We start from the raw sequence: 21,926 nt of genomic DNA, 5'->3' as shown, positions 1-21,926 counted from the left end.
GAAGAATTTACCTTGCACTTCAAGGTTCTTCCAGCTGGACAAAGAATCAAATTGACCTGCAAAATAATTAATAGAGGAAAATCAAATTTAGTTTCATATATGCAGGGCGCGCGCGCACACACACACACACACACACACTCCAAAGACAGCCAACATAAGGCTTATAGGAGACAACCTGACCTAAGGAGAGGGGCAAGGATCTGGGGCTACAAAGAAGAGAAAGGCCCCCTTCTATTAGCAGGAAGGTGAGAGGAGTTGTTTGAAAAACAAAAGTCGTCCTGTAAATTTCTCAGGTAAAGAGGAATCTGCGTTAATAGCTATCTTCTTGCTACAGGCAAGCAGTTGATGGGGAAAGTGGAGAGCTTTTCCTAAAAGTGTTGGATTCTAATTGCTTTTGGTTCAAAATAATCATAATGCTAAATTCCCCCATCCTGGGGTGGCCTGACCTTGGCCCGTACAGAAACTATTTATATGATAGAGTAGTTGAGTTGATTTCACGAATATAAAGGGCTTGGCAATGTCTGGCAGAGTAAGCATCAATAAATATTCAGGAGTGGACTGAATGTGTGTTAATTTGAGTGATTGTTTGTCTTTGTTTTAAACGAAGAGCTCCCGGAGACTTGCCCCCCCAATTACCTAACCCTCCCACTCCCGCCCCTTAATGCCTAACACGCTGCTCGGCACGTAGTAGGGGCCTCAATAAAAGCTTGTTGAACGGGATCAGCGCAGCTGCGAAGCCTTGGTTGAGCGCAGCCAGAGGACAGACCCTGGCATGCAATGAAAAGAACCCGCACTGCAAGAACCTTACGCCAGGGGGAGCAGGGGCCTTTGCCCTCCAGATATCGCGGGAGTTCGCGCGCGCGCTCGGCAACGTCACGGGTTCTGTTTCTGACGGAAGCGCGGGGCGTGAAGAAGGAGCTTCCCTAGGGCGCGCGGCCTCGCGGTGGCGCGGGAGTTGCTTCCGGGTTGCGTGCCCGGAAGCAGGAATTGTCCGCTTATCCTCCTCGCCGGGCGGCCGCTGTCCCCAAGGCGGGGGGGGCCCGAGAGGGCGCGGGCCCCGCATGTGAGTGACTGGGGCCCGAGGCCGGGAGGGGGGAGGCCGCGCAGTGACAGCCTCGCCGCCGGGCCCGTCTGTGACATCCTCGCGCAGCCCGTTGCCCTTGCGCAAGGCCATTTCTTGAGCCTCAGGTGTTTCGCAGACTGCCTGCACCCCCGGCAACTTTCCCCTCATACCTCCGCCCCCTCCCCCCAAGTCGAGGTTGACTCCTTTAAGATCTCTTTTCTTTCTTTGGCTCCGAGAGGCCGAGCAAAGTGAGGTCGACTCTGCTTGAACCTGTTTGGCAGGCGTCACGCTGGTGTCCAAAACACGATTGGCGCCTCGAAGTCTAGATTTCACTGCCCTTTTGACGGACTTCTGATTTTTCTTGTATATTGGGAGTAGATTCCTCGCCCCTCTTCGAAACATCTTTTTGTAATTGTTACCGGTGGAAGCTTGCCCTGTGTCAATGGAAGGCCCTCTTCTTGGATTCCCCATAAGAGATTTAATACATGAGGATCCGCAGTGTGGAATAAAGACAATGAGAAGAAAGGTAGTAAGCACAAAGCGGTTTATTAAAGGACAGTACACTCAGAATGGAGTGGGCAAGTCTGGGGTTGGCAACTGCCCCGAGGCTACCAGTTTTTTTCCTTTTTAAGTAAGCGGGGTCCTAAGGACAAGGTAGTCTTTAATGGAGACTCCTCCTACCGGTGGGGAGGGAGAACTTTTGCCCTACAAGGTTCCTGCTGGACCGGTCTTCGCTGTCTTCCCTTACGCGGGGGGGGGGGGGGCAATTCTGAATGCAAACGTAATATAATAAATTCTGGGGTTACCCTGGGGCAGAAGTTGAACAGCGGAGCACAAGCTCTGCACCTGCTGCTCTTGGTCTTGTAGTCCTGGAAAGTTGGAAACCACAAAACCAAGATGTTTGCCCTCGGGTCTCTAAATGTAACCCATTTATTGCTGCCCTTGCCTCCAGCTCGTATGTAATAGCCTACTCTGCCATTCCCCCTTCAAAGACGAGGTCCTGAAATCTTTTAAGTTGGGGGCCGAACTCAATCTTCTGTAGTTGCTTCCTTCAGAACACGGCAATGTTTTCATTAGAGTCCTAATCTTTGCTCTCTGGGGCATCAGGCAGTGGTATGAGATTAAGGCGGAGCGGGGGCTTGTGTCTTGGTCTTAGAAGGCTTGACTACTCTGGTCCAGGGGCTATGGTAGTTTTGATGTTCACTTGATAGGGGCTGATACCCTTGTTGCAGTTAAGAGCTGAAGTTGGACCTGTCTAACATGAAAGGAGATGAGCTGCATTAAAAGGTGAAGAAGACACAGTCCAAAAAACAAAAGAAGGATCATGCAAAGGAGAGGTCCTGTGAAGAAGGGAAATATCCATGACCTAAGACCAAAAGAAAGGAGGCGGTGGATGTACCTGATAGGAGATGGGAAGTCTTTTAATACTTCTTGAACAAACCCATTGTTTGACATAAAAACATTATTCTTAAGCTAATGCACATATACCGCCTTGGGCAGAAGCAAGGATATTTAATACCCTTTGATTTTGGAGGACTACCCCTGAGTTGGTGGTCTAAGGTTGCCAAGACTTGCATACTTTTTTTAATGGATTTGCCTAATTCTTTTTTTTTTTTTAAGATTTTATTTATTTATTTATTTGACAGAGATCACAAGAAGGCAGAGAGGTGGGCAGAGAGAGAGAGGAAGGGAAGCAGGCTCCCTGCTGAGCAGAGAGCCCGATGCAGGGCTCTATCCCAGGACCCTGGGATCATGACCTGAGCTGAAGGCAGAGGCTTTAACCCATTGAGCCACCCAGGCGCCCCGGATTTGCCTAATTCTTGAGAGAATTGGGAAGAAAGGACAGTCCTAGTGATCCCTGTGGCCGATCCTGTGGCTGTTTCCAGGAGGGTCCCTAGTAAGAGGAGTGTAAGGACTTCCTGCTTTGGATATGGATGTTTCAGTTACAAAAGAGTGGAAAACTCTTTGAGTACTTCCTATGAGGGTTACATCTGGAGCCAACCAGGTAAAAGAACAAATGCCCTTACATCCATTTGGAAGGGCTAGGTATGTCTGAGTTACACAGAGTCCCTTCTGAGGATGCAGGTAAGCCTTGGTTAGGATAGGAAATAGGGCGCCTGGGAGGTGCAGTTGGTTGAGCGTCATACTCTTGGTTTTGGCTCAGGTAGTGATCTCAGGGTTGTGAGATAGAGCCCTGCACTGGCTCCATGCTCCGCTGAGTCTGCTTGGGATTCTCTCTCCCTCTATTCCTCCTCCCCTCCTCAACTCAAATAAATAAATCTTTCAGAGGGGAGGGGGAAGAAAGAAAATAAAGGGACTTCCTCAGAGGGAGTTCTCCAATGTCCAGCAGTGGCCCTAAAGGGGACTGAAACCAATATGAAGGCAGGCAAGGGGTAATGACTAGATGTACAGTTGTGATGGGCTGTTCAGAAAAGAGGTTTGGCAGTGAGGATTCCAGAATATGTTCTAGGAATTTTTCCAGTGGGAGATAGGGCTGTTGGTAGGTTGTGTTGAAGGAGATTACTTGGGCTGATAGATGGCCCTGACATTATTGAGACATGGTGGACCCAATGGGGGGCTTGATGGTGAATTTTGGGGGAAGGTTAAAAGTGGGGTATTTTAACAGTGTTAAAGTAGTGATCAGAAACACTTTCCCACTTTCCCTGCTGAAGTTAGGTTGAAATGCAAGGCACTGAGAAAAGGGAATAGAACCTACTGGAGTCTCAGATGATGAGCTAGCACTAACATAGATTGGGAAGGTCATATTAAAAAGTTTGAGTTGAGTATGCAGCAGTCCCACAATAGCAGGTATTGGGAGGGGCCTCTGAGCATTTAGGATTTTTCTGCTATGTTCTGTGACCTTTCTTTGGAGGTTTCTTGCACTTACAGGGGGCAACAAGGTCCATGTTTGTGTCCAAAGACAGGTATAGGTGGAACTAGTGGTGCTCTTGTTGGTGGCCCACAATGAAGCAGGTACAGGAATTATAGTGGCTAAGTGGGGTCCCACACATATCCAGCAAGAGGAATTGGTGGTGTTGAGATAGCACTTAAAAGTGTAAGTGATGGGTCTAAGGGGTTAGAAAGTTGCATTCTTGTGTGGTCCAGGGCAGTGTGAGAATTATCAGGCAGAAGAAGTGAATGTGGTCAAAGAGGTACCCATGGATTTCTTTAAGGGTATAGTCTTAGAAGTCCCCTGGAGGAACTTTGACCACACTAAGGTATTGGATATAACAGAATAGAGGATTTTAGGACTTATCTGAGATGGCCCCTTTTTGAAGAGTATGTTCAGAGGCATCAGGGTCATCCTCTTCGTTAGAGGTCAAAGCAGGCTTGACTGGGAGAGATGGATCCAACTGGCAGTTTCTGGGACCTTGATGACTGATATAGGGTAGGGCTGAATAAAAGAAGAGTAGAGGGTCCCTTCCATAAAGGAGTTAGTTGGGATCCAGGAGATCCATCTTTCCAGGATTTAATTAGGACCTCATCTTCTGGTTGGAGTGGGGAGGTTGGGTTTCAGTGGTGTGGCTTTGGTAGGATCTGTTTTTCCCATAGAGCCTCTCGAAGGCACTAACTGAATAGAGCCCTGTCCCAAGAACAGATGAATTTTAGCTTGGTGAGTTGGCTATTCACTCCCATAACCAGACAGGAGCTGAAGGAAAGCTTATACATAAAAGAGGTTAAGATAGAGTAGGTGGCTCCCGTGTCCAAAAGAAAATTAATTGTCCTACTTGCCACATCAAGGGTCACCTGAGTCCCATTGCAGTGATGGAAACAGTGAGTTGGGGAGCCTATTGGTGCCCTAGGGCTCCTCAGAGTGACAGCTAGTGGGGATGGTGGTGACAGAAGGGATTCTGAACCTCTGGTTCTCCCATTAGAGGGGCAGTCTCTCCTCTAATGTCCCATTTGAGGACATTAAGAACAGGCCATGTTATAGACTTAGGGACATTCATCTCTCCAGTGTCCCTTTTTGCAATGGTAGCAGGCTCCTTTTGGTGTCTCCCTTTTGAGGGGGGTGACCCTAAGGTGATGACTGCTGTTGCAAGGCCACCAGGAATTGAGCCTGTCTCTGATCCTTATGTTTTTCTTTTCCCTTTTTTTCCCTCCTGGTCCCAGCTATAGAACACCAAATTGATCACCTTAAGGAGTTCAGAGCTTGGGGTGTCTCGCCTTAGGGATAACTTTTGGAGTTTCTTCCTTACATTGGGGGTGGTCTGAGTGAGGAGTCGGCCATTAAGAACTGTAAGAACTGGGATCAAGGTTGGTTTGTTTAGTTAGTCTCTCTTAGTCTTTCCATAAAGGCTGCAGTGTTTTCTTCCTTTCCCTGGTTTATGAGAGCCAGCTTATTATAATTAATTGGCTTTGATTGGCATCTTTTCATTCCATTTGTTAGATAGATTGTAAGATGGTCTCGGGACCATTGTCCTTGTAGAGTCTCATAGTTCCGGCGAGGATCTGTGACTGGCACTGCCATGGTATCTGGCAGAACTGTGAAGTTTATCCCCAAATTGGGTGGCAGGCTCCCCAGTTCCATCTCAGTCTGCCTTGGAGAGAGTCTGATTGAGAATGACCACTGTGTCCTTCAGGACAGATCAAAAATTAGTGCCAAACTGATATGTAAGTGTCAGGGTCCACAGAAAAATCTCCCAAGTCCTTTTGGACTTGGTGGAGAACACTCATAGAGAATGGAGTTTGCACCCACATGGTGGTTCCAGTTGGACCAGCCATTTCCTGGAAGGGACACAGAATTGGAAGGGGCTTATTAGGACCTGAGGGGGTTGGTGGTCCCAGATATGGGGATACTGGATCATTGTTTTTGGGCTATGGTAGGGTTTGGTGGGGCAGTGGGGCTTGGGAAACCTCCTCTGACGGTGGGGAGGGGGCTTACGGCTTGGGTCTGTGAGGAGAACTAAAGAGGACAGCTCAATATTGCAGGTTTTGAAAAGCCTAGGGTTTGTTTAAGGAACATGAAGTCTTAGATCTAAAGGATCTGAGACCTCTGTCCTTAGTCTCTACAAGAGAGGTCTAGCTATAAGATGGTGTTAAAAGATTTTTTCTTAAGAGAGCAAGAGAGAGAGCATTAGCAGGGGAGAAGGCCAGAGGGAAAAGGAGAAGCAGACTCCCCGCTGAGCAGGGAGCCTGATGTGGAGCTCGATCCCAGGACCCTGGAATCATGACCTGAGCTGAAGGCAGATGCTTACTGACTGAGCCACCTAGTAAGATGGTGTTATAATCCATTGTCCTATTGGGGGGCCCCGTTGCCCCATCTCTTCGTTTATATTGGGGCCATGCTGTATGCAGAAAAGATGAACGGTTTCCTCTTTAAAGTTTGGGGGTCAGACATTCCAGTTAGCAAGGAAGCATTCCGGGTACATCTGACAACCAGTTTCCCAGTTTCCCATCTGTAAGGGGATAGCAAAGAAGAAGAAGTGGACACAATATTCCAAGAATGTCCCCATTGGAATGTTGTGTATCTGGAAGGGAGATGGCCTTCTTCCGTGCCTTTTTTTTTTTTTTTAAGATTTTATTTATTTATTTGACAGAGAGAGAGATCACAAGTAGGCAGAGAGACAGGCAGAGAGAGCGAGGGGGAAGCAGGCTCCCCACTAAGCAGAGAGCCCAATGCGGGGCTCGATCCCAGGACCCTGGCTTTAACCCACTGAGCCACCCAGGTGCCCCTTTCCTCACTGCTTTGAAGAGCAACCCCGAGGGTGTCCCCCTAGGAGAGGCCCACTTCCTTAATTAATATTACTATAGCCTCTCCTTTCTTTACCTGCCTCCTCGCAATTGATGTGCCCATGAGGGAGGGCATTGGTATATTTTATGGTTCCTCTCCCCGAGTGCCAGGATATGTGCCCTGGCCCTCAACATCTATGTAGTTCCATTTACGGATTTCATCCCAGGGTATTAACTTGAGTTTGAGTAGGTACAAAGATTTGCCCTTGCCTTATTGGAAATAAACTTCCACACGATACCGTGATAATCATGCACCCACCTGGGATTTAAGTTTTAGAGGTTGATTGATTGAAACCATCGTTCCAGAAAGGGGGTGGGGGGGCACATGAGGAGGTCTGATATGAGGCAACAGAAAAAGTAGAACTCCTGGTTAGATGGATCGTCCAGGAGGCTGAATGAGTATGAGGATGGACGAAACTAGCAGGTGGGACAGCATGTCCTCGGGTTTTGAGGGTCACACAGTGAGTGATGGCAGAAGAAGTGCAGGAAAGGAAGAAATGCAGACAGTAGTAAGCAAATTGCAAAGTGAGTGAGAACTGACATCCGAGAAAGTAAATCAGACATGGGTCCTCTAGCCCCATCGGGGTGAGGACTATCTTACCTTGTGCTGGAGTTACCGATGGAAGCTGGTCTTGTGTCAATGGAAGTCTCGGTTCTTGGATTCCCCTCCAAAGATCTATATGAGGATCCGCTCTCGAATAAGGACACTAGGAATGTACCAAGCACAAAGCATTTTATTAAAGAATAGTACACTATCAAGATGGAGGAGAAGGTGATTTGACGACTACCGCAAGGCTGTAGGGAGCACTTCCTTCCTGTGGCGTAGAGCTGTGGAGGAGGTCGTCTTTAATGGAGGTTGCGTCCGACTCTTTAGAGACTCCTACCCGTGCGGAGGGAGAAATTTTGCCTCTAAAAGTTTTCCACCGGAACTATCAAGGCCGCCTGCCCCGCCCCGCCCCCGGGAATTAGGCAGCGGGAGAAACTGCAACGCAAACGCATCACAATGACATTTGGTCTGCTAGCCCGGTAAAGTTGGAAGCCACAGGGTTTGTCTTTGTTTTAGACGAAGAGCACCGGGAGGCTTTAAGGACTTGCCTCTCCCAATTACCGAACCCTCCCACTCCCGTCCCTTAATGCCTAACACGCTGCTCGGCACGTAGTAGGAGTCTTAATAAAAGCTTATTGAACGGATCAGCGCAGCCAGAGGACAGACCCTGGCATGCAATGAAAAGAACCCGCACGGCAAGAACCTTACGCCAGGGGGAGCAGGGGCCAGTGCCCTCCAGATATCGCGGGAGTTCGCGCGCGCGCTCGGCAACGTCACGGGTTCTGTTTCTGACGGAAGCGCGGGGCGTGAAGAAGGAGCTACCCTAGGGTCCGCGGCGTCGCCGGTGGCGCGGGAGTTGCTTCCGGGTTGCGTGCCCGGAAGCAGGAAGTTGTCGGCTTACCCTCCTCGCCGGGTGGCTGCTGTCCCCGCGGCAGGAGGAGCCCGAGAGGGCGCGGGCCCCGCATGTGAGTGACTGGGGCCCGAGGCCGGGAGGGGGGAGGCCGCGCTGTGACAGCCTCGCCGCCGGGCCCGTCTGTGACATCCTCGCGCAGCCCCTTGCCCCTGCGCAAGGCCATTTCTTGAGCCTCAGGTGTTTCGCAGACTGCCTGCACCCCCGGCAACTTTCCCCTCATACCTCCGCCCCCTCCCCCCCAGTCGAGGTTGACTCCTTTAAGACCTTTTCTTTCTTTGGCTCCGAGAGACTGAGCAAAGTGAGGTCGACTCTGCTTGAATCTGTTTGGCAGGCGTCACGTTGGTGTCCAAAACACGATTGGCGCCTCGAAGTCTAGATTTCACTGCCCTTTTGACGGACTTCTGATTTTTTTGTGTATATTGGGAGTAGTCCTCCCCCGCCCCCACCGAACATTTTTTTCTAATAGTTGTTAAGGAATTTTCTTTAAGTGTGGACTTGGTATGTGATAACAGTAGCATCTAGGGTTTCAGAAAGTTGTATGATTTGGTTTATTGACCCGATGAGCTGTTTGTAATCACCTTTTAGTACAAAAATCGTGTTCCGTAGTGTTTTAAGACCGTTAGCCCTGTTGGCGCACCTTTTCATGTTTAAGAGCCTGCACAGCCTTGGTATTCGCGAGTACATTGAAAGTGTACAGTTTACACTGTACATATACATATACATGCAGGTATACATATATGTGTACATATGTACATATACACATCTGTACATATAAAGTGTACACTTTATAATAGAAACGACTCCCGAATACTTACTATTCTGACTTCTTCGGGGTGCTCATTTGGTTGTTCCCATGGTGGAATCTTCTCCCTTAATAAACGTGTGTATTTGAGTTTATCACACTTTTTTTTCTAAAGAACAACGGAAATACAACTTTTGCTACATTGAAGTTTTGACTGAAGTTCACATAGTCCAACTTGCATACCAAAGAGTAACCCTGTTTGCCCTCTTAGGTCTTTCTGCTTTGGACCAAAACAACTTTCAAGACCCACTTTGAATCCTTAGTCCTCTACAGCTGCCCCACAACACCACAGATTGTCTAAATGGGAGGTTCCTAATCTCATCTAAATCCTTCTTAGGTTGATGTATTTTTAAGAATAAGAAGAATAAAAGGTAAAATGAATCAAGTATTAGATCAATTAGTTTGGGAAAAGAATGATCACTTTAGGTCCTTTCTATAAATTTGCTTAGTAGACATTGATCAGTTTTCATGTCCCTGAGGTGAATTTCATGTGTGTTTTTAGTTTCTTCTGTTTCTCCATTATTCTTGCTTTCAAGTGTTAAATAACAAAAATTCAAATGAGCAAATTTAAAGGTATAATAGGCTTTATTAATTCATTAATCAGGCAACATCCTATCTAGCAAGTAGAGGGGAGCTCCTAAGGGGTACAGAAAAGGAAAGGTTTTTATTTATTTTTTAAAAGATTATTTATTTATTTATTTGACAGACATGGATCACAAGTAGGCAGAGAAGCAGGCAGTGAGAAGGAGGGGAAGCAGGATCCTGCTGAGCAGAGAGCCCGATGTGGGGCTCGTTCCCAGGACCCTGGGATCATGACCCCAGCCAAAGGCAGAGGTTTTAACCCACTGAACCACCCAGGCGCCCCTAGGAAAGGTTTTCAAACATTGAGGGAGCACCTGGGGGCCTCAGCTGGTTAAGCATTCAGCTCTTAATTTTGGTTCAGGTCATGATCTCAGAGTTGTGAGATCTATCCCTGTGTTGGGTTCCGCACTCAGCAGGGAGTCTGCTTGAGATTCTCCCACTCCTCCCCCTCCCCCCGCCAACGCACGCATGCACGCTCCCTCTCTCCCTCCCTCCCTCTCTCTCTCTCTCTCAAAATAAATAGGGGGCGGGCCTGATGGCTCAGTCCGTTAAGCGTCTACCTTCTGCTCAGGTCATGATCCTAGGGTCCTGGGATCAAGCTCCGAAATCTCCGGGCTTCCTGCTTATCGGGGAGCCTGCTTCTCCCTCTCCAGATTCCCCGTGCTGTGTTCGTGCTCTGTTAAATAAAAAATAAAATCTAGGGATGCCTGGTTGGCTCAGTGGCTTAAAGCCTCTGCCTTCAGCTCAGGTCATGATCCCAGGGTCCTGGGATCAAGCCCCACATTGGGCTCTCTGCTCAGTGGGAAGCCTACTTCCTCCTCTTTCTCTGTCTGCCTCTCTGCCTACTTGTGATCTTTGTGTGTCAAATAAATAAATACAATCTTTAAAAAGAAATAAATACGTAAAAATAAAAAGATCTGAAATATAAATAAATAATCTTTAAAAAATAAAGGTAGAGTAGAATAAAGACTTTGTGGGTTTTTTTGTTTTTTGTTTTTTGTTTTTTGGCAAGGTCATTCACCTATGGGAAATGGGAAGAGTTTTATCAGTAAATTTTCTAGCACTGACCAGAAATTCCATGTTGGCTGGTTAAAGTTCTGGGGGGTTTGAAACTGCAGTTAGATTAGGTGTTAAGTTTTGGTTTACTGACTTTACCTAAGGGACACCATTTTGGGCCTGTGATTTTCATCCTCTCCCCCCCCCTTTTTTTTTTTTTAAGATTTTATTTATTTGGGAAAGAAAAAGCATGAGCAAGGGGAGGAGCAGAAGGAGAGGGAGAAGCAGACACCCTGCTGAGCATGGCACCCCCCGCCAATGTGGGACTTGATCCTTGGATCCTGAGTTCTTGACCTGAGCTGAAGGCAGACACTTAACCAACTGAGCTACCCAGGTGCCCCTGAGATTTTCTTTTCAACAAAAACAATGTAGTGTGAGGAGACATGGAAATAGGTATAATATAGAGTGATTGAGTGTGTTTAAGGTTCAAAGGACAAAAATCAAGGCAGGAATAAGGAGTTCACTCATTGGGAATTTATGGGAGCTAGACTTTGTAGCAGAGGAAATTACTTGTGCAAAAGCAAAAAGATGTGAAATGGTATGGCAGTGAAGCATGTGAAGAAGGAATGAGAAATGAGACTGAACAGGTAAGCAGTTGACCAGGTCATAAAGGGCCAATGCTAAGTAATTTGGGCTTCATCTTAGGACAATTACTAAGTATTAAATTTGGGTATTGGGACACATGTTTTACATTCATCTTTATTTTTTTTTTTTAAATTTTTTTTTTTTTATTTGACAGAGAGAAATCACAAGTAGATGGAGAGGCAGGCAGAGAGAGAGAGAGGGAAGCAGGCTCCCCGCTGAGCAGAGAGCCCGATGCAGGACTCGATCCCAGGACCCTGAGATCATGACCTGAGCCGAAGGCAGTGGCTTAACCCACTGAGCCACCCAGGCGCCCCTACATTCATCTTTAAAAAACATTTTATAAAATAATGAAAACTCTGAGGCTTAGATTAAGAATTATTTTATAAATATATATCTATATAAATACATAGATTAAGATTTATTTTATAAAATGCTATGGCTACACAGTAGATGGAAGATCAAGTAATTATCCATCTTTTCCCAACTCCATTTGCCTTCTTAACCCATTGTCTACACTGTTGCATAGCAGGTCATGGGGATTCAAGAAAGTTGCTTTATTTTGTTTGTTTGTTTATTTGAGGTAGAGAGAATCTTAAGCAGGCTCCATGCTAGGCCTTGGGTTTTGATCTTGATCTCACAACCCTGAGGAAATGACCTAAGCCAAAATCAACAGTCAGACACTTAACCAACTGTGCCACCCAGGAACCCCCTCAAAGAAGTTGCTTTATTTGTTTACTTATTTTAAAGATTTTATTTGTTTATTTGACAGAGATCACAAGTAGGCAGAGAGGCAGGCAGAGAGAGAGAGGCGGGGAAGCAGGCTCCCTGCCCAGCAGAGAGCCTGGTGTGGGGCTCTATCCCAGGACCCTGGGATCATGACCTGAGCAGAAGGCAGAGGCTTTAAACCCACTGAGCCACCTAGGTGCCCCAAGGAAGCTGCTTTAAATAGATGAGTAACATGAACTAATTCGTGTTTCAGAAAAATAATTTGTGGAGAGAGTAGAAGACGGATTGGAGAGGAGAAAGAGGACTGGAAGTGTAGCAATAAAGTATATCTTTGTGATGGTCCATGGGAGAGATATTGAGGGCCTTAACTGCCATTAATGTAGAGCTAAAGGGAAGATGATGAAGGCAACTATACAGGGGGTGGAATTGAGGATTTAGGGATTGGTTCACTGGTGGTGATGAGGAAGGTGGAAGAGAGGTTTTAAATCTGGAGAACTGGTGTTTCTGTTAATTACAAACTAATATAGTAGGAGAAATGGGTTGCAGGGAGGAAAATAGTTTTGGACACATTACATATAAGAGACAGTAGGAAATTTCGGCCATGGTGTCCGGTAGGTAGGTAGATGGATGGGTCTGGAGTTCTGGAAAGTTGTAGACTGGAGAAGAGATTTGGAATCACTAATAGATGGCAGTTAAAGCCATAGACGGGTATGAGAAGGTCAAGGACAGCTGTGATAAATGCCACATTCAGGGGCATAGTCTCTGAGAAAAGAGAAATATGCCAAGGTTTGAGAGCACTTGAGAGAGAAAATAGATAGCAGCAGGTTCTGCAGAGAGGTCAGGTAAAGTGATAGTTGAGAAAACATCCAAAACCTTTGGACTTGGCATGTAGAGAGCCATTGGTGGCCTGAGTGAGAGCATTATTGGTGTGAGCAGGGCAGTATAATTTCAAGAGGTTAGTAAACAAATGGAGATCTGAGAAAAAAGGTGAAGTGATGCCCTCCCCCCATTTTTTTTTAAAGGAACTTGGCTCAGAAGGGAGGGAGAACATGAGCACTGGAATTCTAGAGAGGAAGGGTTTGTTGTTTTAATGATAGAAACTAGAGAAGGTGAGGATAGGAACAGGTAAAAATAAGTTTTAAAATGGGATGGGGGTTACTGCTTCAAATATATTCCTATCATAAAGGACAAAAAAAAAGGGGGGGGGGGCCAAGATCTGTTCTAGATTAAATAGTCCAAAGAGTCATGACAGCTAGTTGTGATTTGTGACTGTTAATTGGATCTTGGGTTTCTAAAAAACTATATAGCCTTTTTTTTTAACAGAAATTTGATTATGGTGTGGATATTAATCTTTTATTTTAGTAGGTATGATAATTTTGCTTATTATTAAGTAGAGCAGTGTCCTCGTTCTGAGGAGACGCATGCTGAAACATTTAGAAGTGATTTCATGATGTGTTGCAACTAACTTTTAAATGATTCTGGCAAAATCAGAGAGGAGACAGATAAAGCAGATTTGGCCAAATGTTAACAGTCTAAGGGAAGGATATACAAGTGTTTATTGTAGTATTTCCGTTTTTCTGGAGGCTTACAATTTTTCAAAAATAAGCAGCTGGAAAAAGTGGAAGAGACATATTTTCAGTGAGCAAAGAAAGTGTCAGACTCATCAAGTTTCACTGGACAGAGGTGTCCAGAAAGAGGACTTAGTCAAGTGATGATAAAACTGCAAAAAAGTAGGTGTGCTTGGGTGGCTCAGTTGTTCAGCAGCTGCCTTCAGCTCAGGTCGTGATCCCAGGGTCCTGGAAAGGAATCCCGTTTAGAGCCTGGTATTGGGCTCCCTGCTCAGTGGGAAGCCTGCTTCTCCCTCTCCCACTCCCACTGCTTGTGTTTCCTCTCTTGCTGTGTCTCTCTCTCTTAAATAAATAAAATCTTAAGAAAAAAAAAACAACTGCAAAAAACTATTCCGTCAGTTGTACATTTTGAGCACTTTTTACATTTTTAATTCCTGCTCTTTTAAATCCCATTGTTTTAATATTCATCGACTATTTTTTCTTTAAATATTGTATTTGTGGGTGCCTGGGTGGCTCAGTGGGTTAAACCTCTGCCTTCGGCTCAGGTCATGATCTCGGGGTCCTGGGATCGAGCCCCACAAGGGGCTCTCTGCTTAGCGGGGAGCCTGCTTCCCTCTCACTCTCAGCCTGCTTCTCTGCCTACTTGTGATCTCTGTCTGCCAAATAAATAAATAAACTCTTTTAAAAAAATACATTTAATAAATAAATAAATATGATGGAGTTTTTTTAGTGGTTTTTATTATACCGAAGGCCGCATTTTTTTCATTTTAGTAGAACTTCTTCAGTTAATGGGAATCCCTGGATAAAATAGAATGGAATTTGTTCGTAACGCTAAGGAATGGTTTTATCATACTGCATAGCTAGCACTAAAGAACCTGGTACTGAAAAAAGAAAATTTAGTATCGCTCGGGATATTGTTCCCACTATTGAAGATTATGACATATTTATTTACTTATTTGTTTATTTGACAGAGAGAGATACAGTGAGAGAGGGAACACAGCAAGGGGAGTGAATGGGAGAAGGAGAAGCAGGCTTTCCGCTGAGCAGGGAGCCCGATGCAGGGCTTAGTCCTGGGATCCTGGGATCATGATCTGAGCTGAAGGCAGACACTTAACAACTGAGCCACCCAGGCGCCCCTGGGACATATTTAGATGGGCTTTTGAAACTTTCTTTTTGAAATATAGCATTTTCCCTTTCATGTTTTAGCTACATGCATCAGAGATGCTAGATGCATCTCAGAGTTGCCTAACTGGCACAGCTGTTTAGTTTGGTAAACCGTGACCCTCCAGGGTGATGTCAAATCAGTGTTTGGGACATATTTATAACTCTAAAGGAATTCTGTATTAGACAGGACAAAGCAGAAGTTGACATTAGGTCTGACCTCTTTTTTTTTTTTTTTTTTTTGAAAGATTTTCTTTATTTGAGAGAGTGAGAGAGAGCACAAGCAGGGGGTGGCGGGGAGGAGATGTAGAGGGAGAGGAAGAAGCAGGCTTCCTGCTGGGACCCCTATGTGGGGCTTGATCCCAGGGTCCTGGGATCAAAGGCGGACGCTTAACTGACTGAGCCACCCAGGCACCCCTTACTCTGACCTCTTAACCTGTTTTCTACTTTAAATATTTTTGTTGATAAGTTCTGTCAGGGTCATTCTGTCAGCTGTGCCTCTGTCTTTTTCCTAGACTGAGACCCAGAAGGAATTGTGGAGAACATCTCATCAGAGTTGTCAGTGGCTTCCTTCTCTTCCTGAGATGCTCCTTCGGAAGCAAACAGCCTCCTGGCTTACTTCTCCCCTCACTTCCACCCCGGCCTCCCTTGAAAGGAGACTTTCTTAACCTCAGTACTCTTAACAGTTTAAGTGGGACAGTTCTTTGTTATAGGGGGCTGTCCTTGTAGGATGTTTAGTCTTTACCCTCTAGATGCTAATGGTGCCTTTCCAGTTTTGACAATCTAAAATGTCTCCAGGGGCACCTGGGTGGCTCAGTGGGTTAAAGCCTCTGTCTTCGGCTCAGGTCTTGATCCCAGGGTCCTGGGATTGAGCCCCGTGTGAGGCTCTCTGCTCAGCAGGGAGCCTGCTTCCTCCTCTCTCTCTCTGCCTGCCTCTCTGCCTACTTGTGATCTCTGTCTGTCAAATAAATAAATAAAATCTTTAAAAAAATAAAATAAAATATCTCCAGACATTGCCACATGTCCCCTGGGGAACAAACTCTTCCCCAGTGGAGAACTGGCGAAAGCAGTGTCTCCTAATTGGGGGTGTGCCTTTAATCAACAGGGAAGAGTTTGAATACTTCTGCACCTGGATCCCACTCCCAGATGTTCTAGCAGTTCCTTCTGTTCAGGGTGGTGCATGATACCTTGATTTTCATAATTGTGCTGGTGACCCTGCCTGTGCCCTTGCAGGTCTAAGCCACTGTTAGGAGTCAAGCTCACTCTTTGGAACTTCCCTCTGTGGCAAAGCTCATTCCTGCCAGAGTTGGATCTCTCTTTCCTTCTGGAGGTAAAGGAATTGCCATCAACGCTCAGCTGATTTCAGTCAGTCCCCTCATGCTTGATACATAGCCATGACTCTGTGTTTGGTATTTTTTTTTTTAGAGGACAAGATTTTTTATTAGTATTTTTTAATACAAGTCCTTGTGTTGAGGAATTTCAGATCACAGCAAGGAGCTGCTTTGTTAGTATGAAATCCCAACCCAAAGGGGAATTTTTTGTGTATGTTTAATTAACATATTTGCTAGATGCCAGTACCCCTCCAGTGTGACCATAAAAAATGTCTCCAGACTTTCCAAATGTCCCCTGTCCTGAATCACCCCCAGGTGAGGATGACTGGTCTAACCAAAGCCAAAAGGAGGGCTTATTATGAAGATCCCCATATGCTCTTAGAAACTTTATGAAATTATTAGTAATAATCCATCCATAACTTGGGAAGTGTGTCAGAATCTCAAGGAAGAAGGATGTACAGTTGGAAAAAATATATTCAGTATTGTAATATCATTGTATACTTGAATTACAAAGGAAACCCTGTTTTTACAATACAAACTCTGGGTTTGGTGAGATGTTTATGTGTATTAAAAGTAAGCAGAGGTTTACAGAAGGTTGTGAAATTGTCGTCAGAAATTATGGTAGTTAGTTCTCCTCACTTGCGCTTTTGTTCCTTTCAGAGTTCTCCTAAAGGCACAATAATGTGATGTTCTCTGCTGCCTGAGGGCTACCTATGTGTGCTCCACCTTCCAACACTTTCAGATTTTTTCTCGTATTCTCACTGCTCTCTTTTCTGGCCCTTTACTAAATTTTAATGGATTTTGACTGGATATTGTTGGGTAATTAATTATGGTTTGTTTGGACATTATCCTTGCTTGCTTAGAATGTCTGTTAATTTCAACAGAAAAATTCTCTCTGGAATCACTAGTCACAAAATCACGATGTAAAAAATATTATTATAAGTTACTGCTTTATTTTTCCAGGAATCATTGTAGTTTCTCACTTTTCCAGTTCTCAACCACTCAGTTTTGATAATTGAGGGACACGGTATTGTGGTTTCTGTACTGCCAGCTAGGAGCAGGAAAATACTTGGTAAGGGAGACAGCATGCATAAAGGTTAAAAGCATCAACCCTGATGTCAGGCACACTTGACTTCACATCCCAGCAAGTTATGGAACCTTTCTGAGCTTAGTTTAATATTTGAGAAATGGGATTAATCACACTTACCTTTTGGCAAAACTGAAAGCAAAGAGAGACAAACCAAGGAACAGACTCTTAACTATAGAACAAACTAACGGTTGCCAGAGGGGAGGTTGGTGAGGGAATGGCGGAAATAGGTGAAAGAGATTAAGAGTACACTTACCTGTGATGAGCACTGAGTCACATATACAGTTGTTGAATCATTATATTGTACACCTGAAACTGATAGAACTGTATGTTAACTATATTGGAATTAAAATTAAAAACTTAATAAAAAGAAGTCACACCTACCTTCTGGGATTGCTGTGATGATTTACAAAGATAATGTTTCTAGAGTGCTTAGCATGATGCCTAGCATATAGAATGGCATAACAGGAAGTGGGATAGCAATGCAATTTGGCATAAGTCCTTAGTTTCTAATGAATTGAATTTTTTCTAATTCCTGAAGTCTTCATCTACTCTTAAAATTTTATTTTATTTATTTATTTTTTAAGGTTTTATTTATTTATTTGACAGCCAGAGATCACAAGTAGGCAGAGAGGAAGGCAGAGAGAGGGAGGAAGCAGGCTTCCTGCTGAGCAGAGAGCCCAGTGCGGGGCTGGATCCCAGGACCCTGGGATCATGACCTGAGCCGAAGGCAGAGGCTTAACCCTCTGAGCCACCCAGGCGCCCCTACTCTTAAAATTTTAGAGCTAGAGGGGACTTTGAAAACCTCCTACTTCACAGTCCTTTTATTTTTTGGATGAAATAGACCAAGTGACTTAGCCAGATCATAGCAGTGTAGTGTAATAAATGCCACAACAGGCATATGTTGAAATTCTATAAATACAGATTTTAAAAATGTCTTTTTGGAGCTTTAATTTATATGCTACGAAATTCACCCATTTGAAATGTACGATTTAGTGTACATTTTTAGTATATTCACAGAGTTGTGCAACTATCACCACAATTTAAGTTTAGAACGTTTTTTGTCACTGTAGAAAGAAACACTGTATCTACTAACAGTCACTCCCCATTCTCCCCTCCCTCCCTTGGATAACTACTAATGAATCTACTTCCTGTCTCTATAGATTGCCGCTATTCTTGACTGTTTGCATTTTATTAATGAAGTCTTATGTTATCTTTTGTGACTGTCTTCTTCCATTTAGCATAATATTTTCAAGTCTCACCTGTGTTGTAGCATGTATCAATACTTTATTCCTTTTTATTGTCCAATATTTTATTGTGTGGGTATACCACATTTTATTCATCCATTTAGTAGTTCATGGGCATTTGGATTGCTTCTATTTTTGAGCTATTATGAATAGTGCTGCTTGGATATTTGTATGCAAGTTTGTGTTTGGAAATGTTTTAAATTCTCTTGGGTTCATACTTAAAAGTGGAATTACTGGATCATACGATAACTCTGTTTAAATTTTTGAGAAACTCAAACTTTTCCAAAGCAGCTGTACCATATTCCCACTAGCAGGGTTCCAGGTGCTGAACATCTTGCCAGCTTATATGATTTCTTTATTATAGCCATCCCCTTGGTTGTGAAGTAGTGTCTCATTGTGGTTTTGATTTGTATTTCCCTGATGACTAATGACGTTGAACATCTTTTCATGAATTTATTGGCCATTTGTGTATCTTCTTTGGAGAAATGTGTATTCACGTTCTTTGTCCATTTTAAAATTGGGTCATCTTTTTAATATTGAATTGTCCTAATTCTTTACTCTGAATACCAGTCTCTTATCAGATATATGGTTTGCATATGCGTTCTGCCATTCTGTGGGTTGTCATTTCACTTTCCTAAAAGGTATCATTGGCAGTACAAAAATGTTTTATTTTAATGTAGTCCAATTTAGTTTTTCTTTTGCTGCTTATGCTTTTCCTGCCTTATCTAAGAAACCATTGCCTAATACAGTGTCGTGAAGATTTTCCCCCACGTTTTCTTCTAAGGGTTTATAATTTTAGTTCTTAAGTTTATGTCTTTGATCCATTTTGAGTTCATTTTTGTGTATGGTAGAAGGAAGGGTCCTATTTCATTCTTTTGCATGTGGATATCTCGTTGTCCCAGAACCATTGGTTGAAAAAATATATTTTTTAAAAGATTTTATTCATTTATTTGACAGAGAGAGAGATCACAAGTAAGCAGAGAAGCAGGCAAAGATAGGGGGAAGCAGTCTCCTTGCTGAGCAGAGAGCCGGATGCGGGGCTTGATCCCAGGACCCTGAGATCATGACCTGAGCCAAAGGCAGAGGCTTAACTCACTGAGCCACCCAGGCACCCCGAAAATACACATTTCTAAATAGAGTTTACCCATCCTTTTATCTGAACCTTGAAATGAAAGTCTGTATGGCCTAATAAAAACACTGAGCAAGAGCAAAGACTTTGGGGAAAGGATTTAGCCTCATTAGGTGTGGGGGGTTTCTCCCCTCCCCCAGCCAGTTCCTCAAAGACTAGATTCCCTGCCTGTTAATTCACCATTAGAAGTCTGTTTCTGATTCAGTTGGTTAGGGTTGAGGTCCTGGTATGAGCGTTCATTAATAACTGTCCAGGGCAGAGTGGGCACCTGGGTGGCTCAGTGGGTTAAAGCCTCTGCCTTCTGCTCAGGTCATGATCCCAGGGTCCTGGGATCAAGCCCCAAATCTGGCTCTCTGCTCAGCAGGGAGTCTGCTTCCCTTCCTCTCTCTGCCTGCCTCTCTACTTGTAATCTCTGTCTGTCAAATAAATAAATAAAATATTAGGGAAAAAAAAAAAACCTGTCCAGGTGATTCTAATGTGTAGGCCCACTTCATAACTAGTGAACTAAAGGGCTAAGAGTCATAAAGAGCACCAGTCAATCAGTCCCCCAGAGGCTCTGCTGGAAGGGGAGATAGGCTGAGGTGCTCGCTGGCTGGTGGCACTGTGGGCCTGCTTTTCTCTGCTGACCTCCAGGACTGTTGTCCTCTGCTCTACAGAAGGCAGCATCTCCTTAATAAAAAAAATTGAATTGTATCCTGTCAGTGCTTTTGGGGGTTATAAGCACTTTGGGGATGAGGTATGTGAGATAATAGGACCTCTACATTTAAGGGGGGAAAAGACCAATAGAAGAGAACATAAATCCCAAGCCCTAATTTTCCTTCTTTTTTTCTTTTTTTTTAAGATTTTATTTATTTATTCAGGGGCGCCTGGGTGGCTCAGTGGGTTAAGCTTCTGCCTTTAGCTCAGATCCTGATCGGGTGTCCTGGGATAGAGCCCCACATCAGGCTATCTGCTCAGCAGGGAGCTTGCTTCCCCCTCTCTCTCTGCCTGCCTCTCTGCCTACTTGTGATCTCTCTCTCTGTGTGTCAAATAAATAAGAAAAAATAAAAAAAAAAAGATTTTATTTATTTATTCATTTATTTGACAGAGAGAGACACAGCGAGAGAGGGAACACAAATGGAGGGAGTGGGAGAGAAAAAAGCAAGTTTCCTGCTGAGCAGGGAGCCTGATGCTGGGCTCTATCCCAGGACTCTGGGATCACGACCTGAACCTAAGGCAGACGCTTAACGACTGAGCCATCCAGGCGCCCCTCTCTTTTTCCTTCTATAAATAAAGGAAATACTTTTTTTTCTTTTTTTAAACACAAGCAGTTTTTAAAAGAACTATTTGACTGCATTTTACAAATGTTAGTTACAAGAGAGTATTATACTTCGACACTTTAGTTTTTACCTTTTATTCTCTGGCTACTGTGAAACACTTTGGCTTTGAAGTAACTATGAGAACAGATTGAATTTTGAAATTAAAGATCTCAGGTCTTTTAAGTATATAAAACACAAATAAAAGGCTCTTTATTTTCTAAAGTCGTGTTTGTGGAAAAGCATGAGGACTGCAACGTACAAAGTCTGAAGACCCAGTGCTGTAGTTTCCGTGTTGCCTGAAATTCTTGCTCTAACAATAACAAAGAGTATCAGCATGTTCCGCACAGTAAATCTTGCTTTCAGTGATTAGTTCCTCCTCCTGTGTTGCTAAAAGGCGTATCGGATGTAAATGCAAAGAAATAAGATGAACAAGACTCCATGTTGTGTTTCTTTTTATTTAAGTAAATTACTGGTAACAGACCTCTTGTGATTGGTTTCAGAAATCATTTTGGTACTAGTGTTTCAGAGTCCCATTTCATTTATTTATTGTGCTCTTAGACTAGCATTCCTCAAAGTGTTTGGGAACCAGTACTGGTCTGTAAACCATTTGTTACTACCCCACAATTAAGAAACACCTAAAAGCTGTATGCCACTAACTTGACATTGTCTAGACATCGATTTTGTTTTACAAAAACTTTGGCCTGCAGTGGATTAGGAAAAACACAAAGCTGGTCCTGCCCCCACAGATGGTCAGGAAGCGCTGTTCTAAAGGAAGGAGCTTTGAGGAGGAAGTACTTGAAAGAAACCATCTTTGTTTTTACATTTATTTTCTTTTTCCCAGGGATTTTGTATTGGAAGACATGGATCTCGCCGCCAGTGAGCTCAGCATTTATGACAAACTTTCAGAGACTGTTGATTTGGTGAGACAAACAGGCCATCAGTGTGGCATGTCCGAGAAGGCAATTGAAAAATTTATCCGACAGCTCCTGGAAAAGAATGAACCTCAGAGGGGGCCACCCCAGTATCCTCTCCTGATAGCTATGTATAAGGTAAAAATGTGTTCTGATGTGGAGATACCTTATAGAACACAAATTCTTC

The 21,926-nt window shown here is 44.2% G+C and overlaps 1 protein-coding gene across 5 annotated transcripts in view; it reads left to right on the top strand.

The window, feature by feature from the left end:
• Nucleotides 1-895: 895 nt before the first annotated feature.
• The window catches only part of C5H6orf89 (chromosome 5 C6orf89 homolog), a 43,724-nt gene continuing 22,693 nt past the window's right edge, over nucleotides 896-21,926 (top strand). Inside the window, exons 1-3 of one of the 5 annotated variants that reach the window (XM_059400581.1) lie at nucleotides 896-1,063; nucleotides 1,302-1,589; nucleotides 21,670-21,877. In XM_059400581.1, the coding sequence (XP_059256564.1) occupies nucleotides 21,689-21,877 (189 nt within the window). In that variant the 5' untranslated portion in view covers nucleotides 896-1,063; nucleotides 1,302-1,589; nucleotides 21,670-21,688. The other 4 variants (XM_059400579.1, XM_059400580.1, XM_059400578.1 and 1 more) reach the window with 4 other exon arrangements.

Source organism: Mustela nigripes, chromosome 5, assembly GCF_022355385.1.
Source record: "Mustela nigripes isolate SB6536 chromosome 5, MUSNIG.SB6536, whole genome shotgun sequence".
In the NCBI taxonomy this organism is placed as follows: domain Eukaryota; kingdom Metazoa; phylum Chordata; class Mammalia; order Carnivora; family Mustelidae; genus Mustela; species Mustela nigripes.
This window is presented reverse-complemented; position numbering and strand designations above follow the sequence as displayed.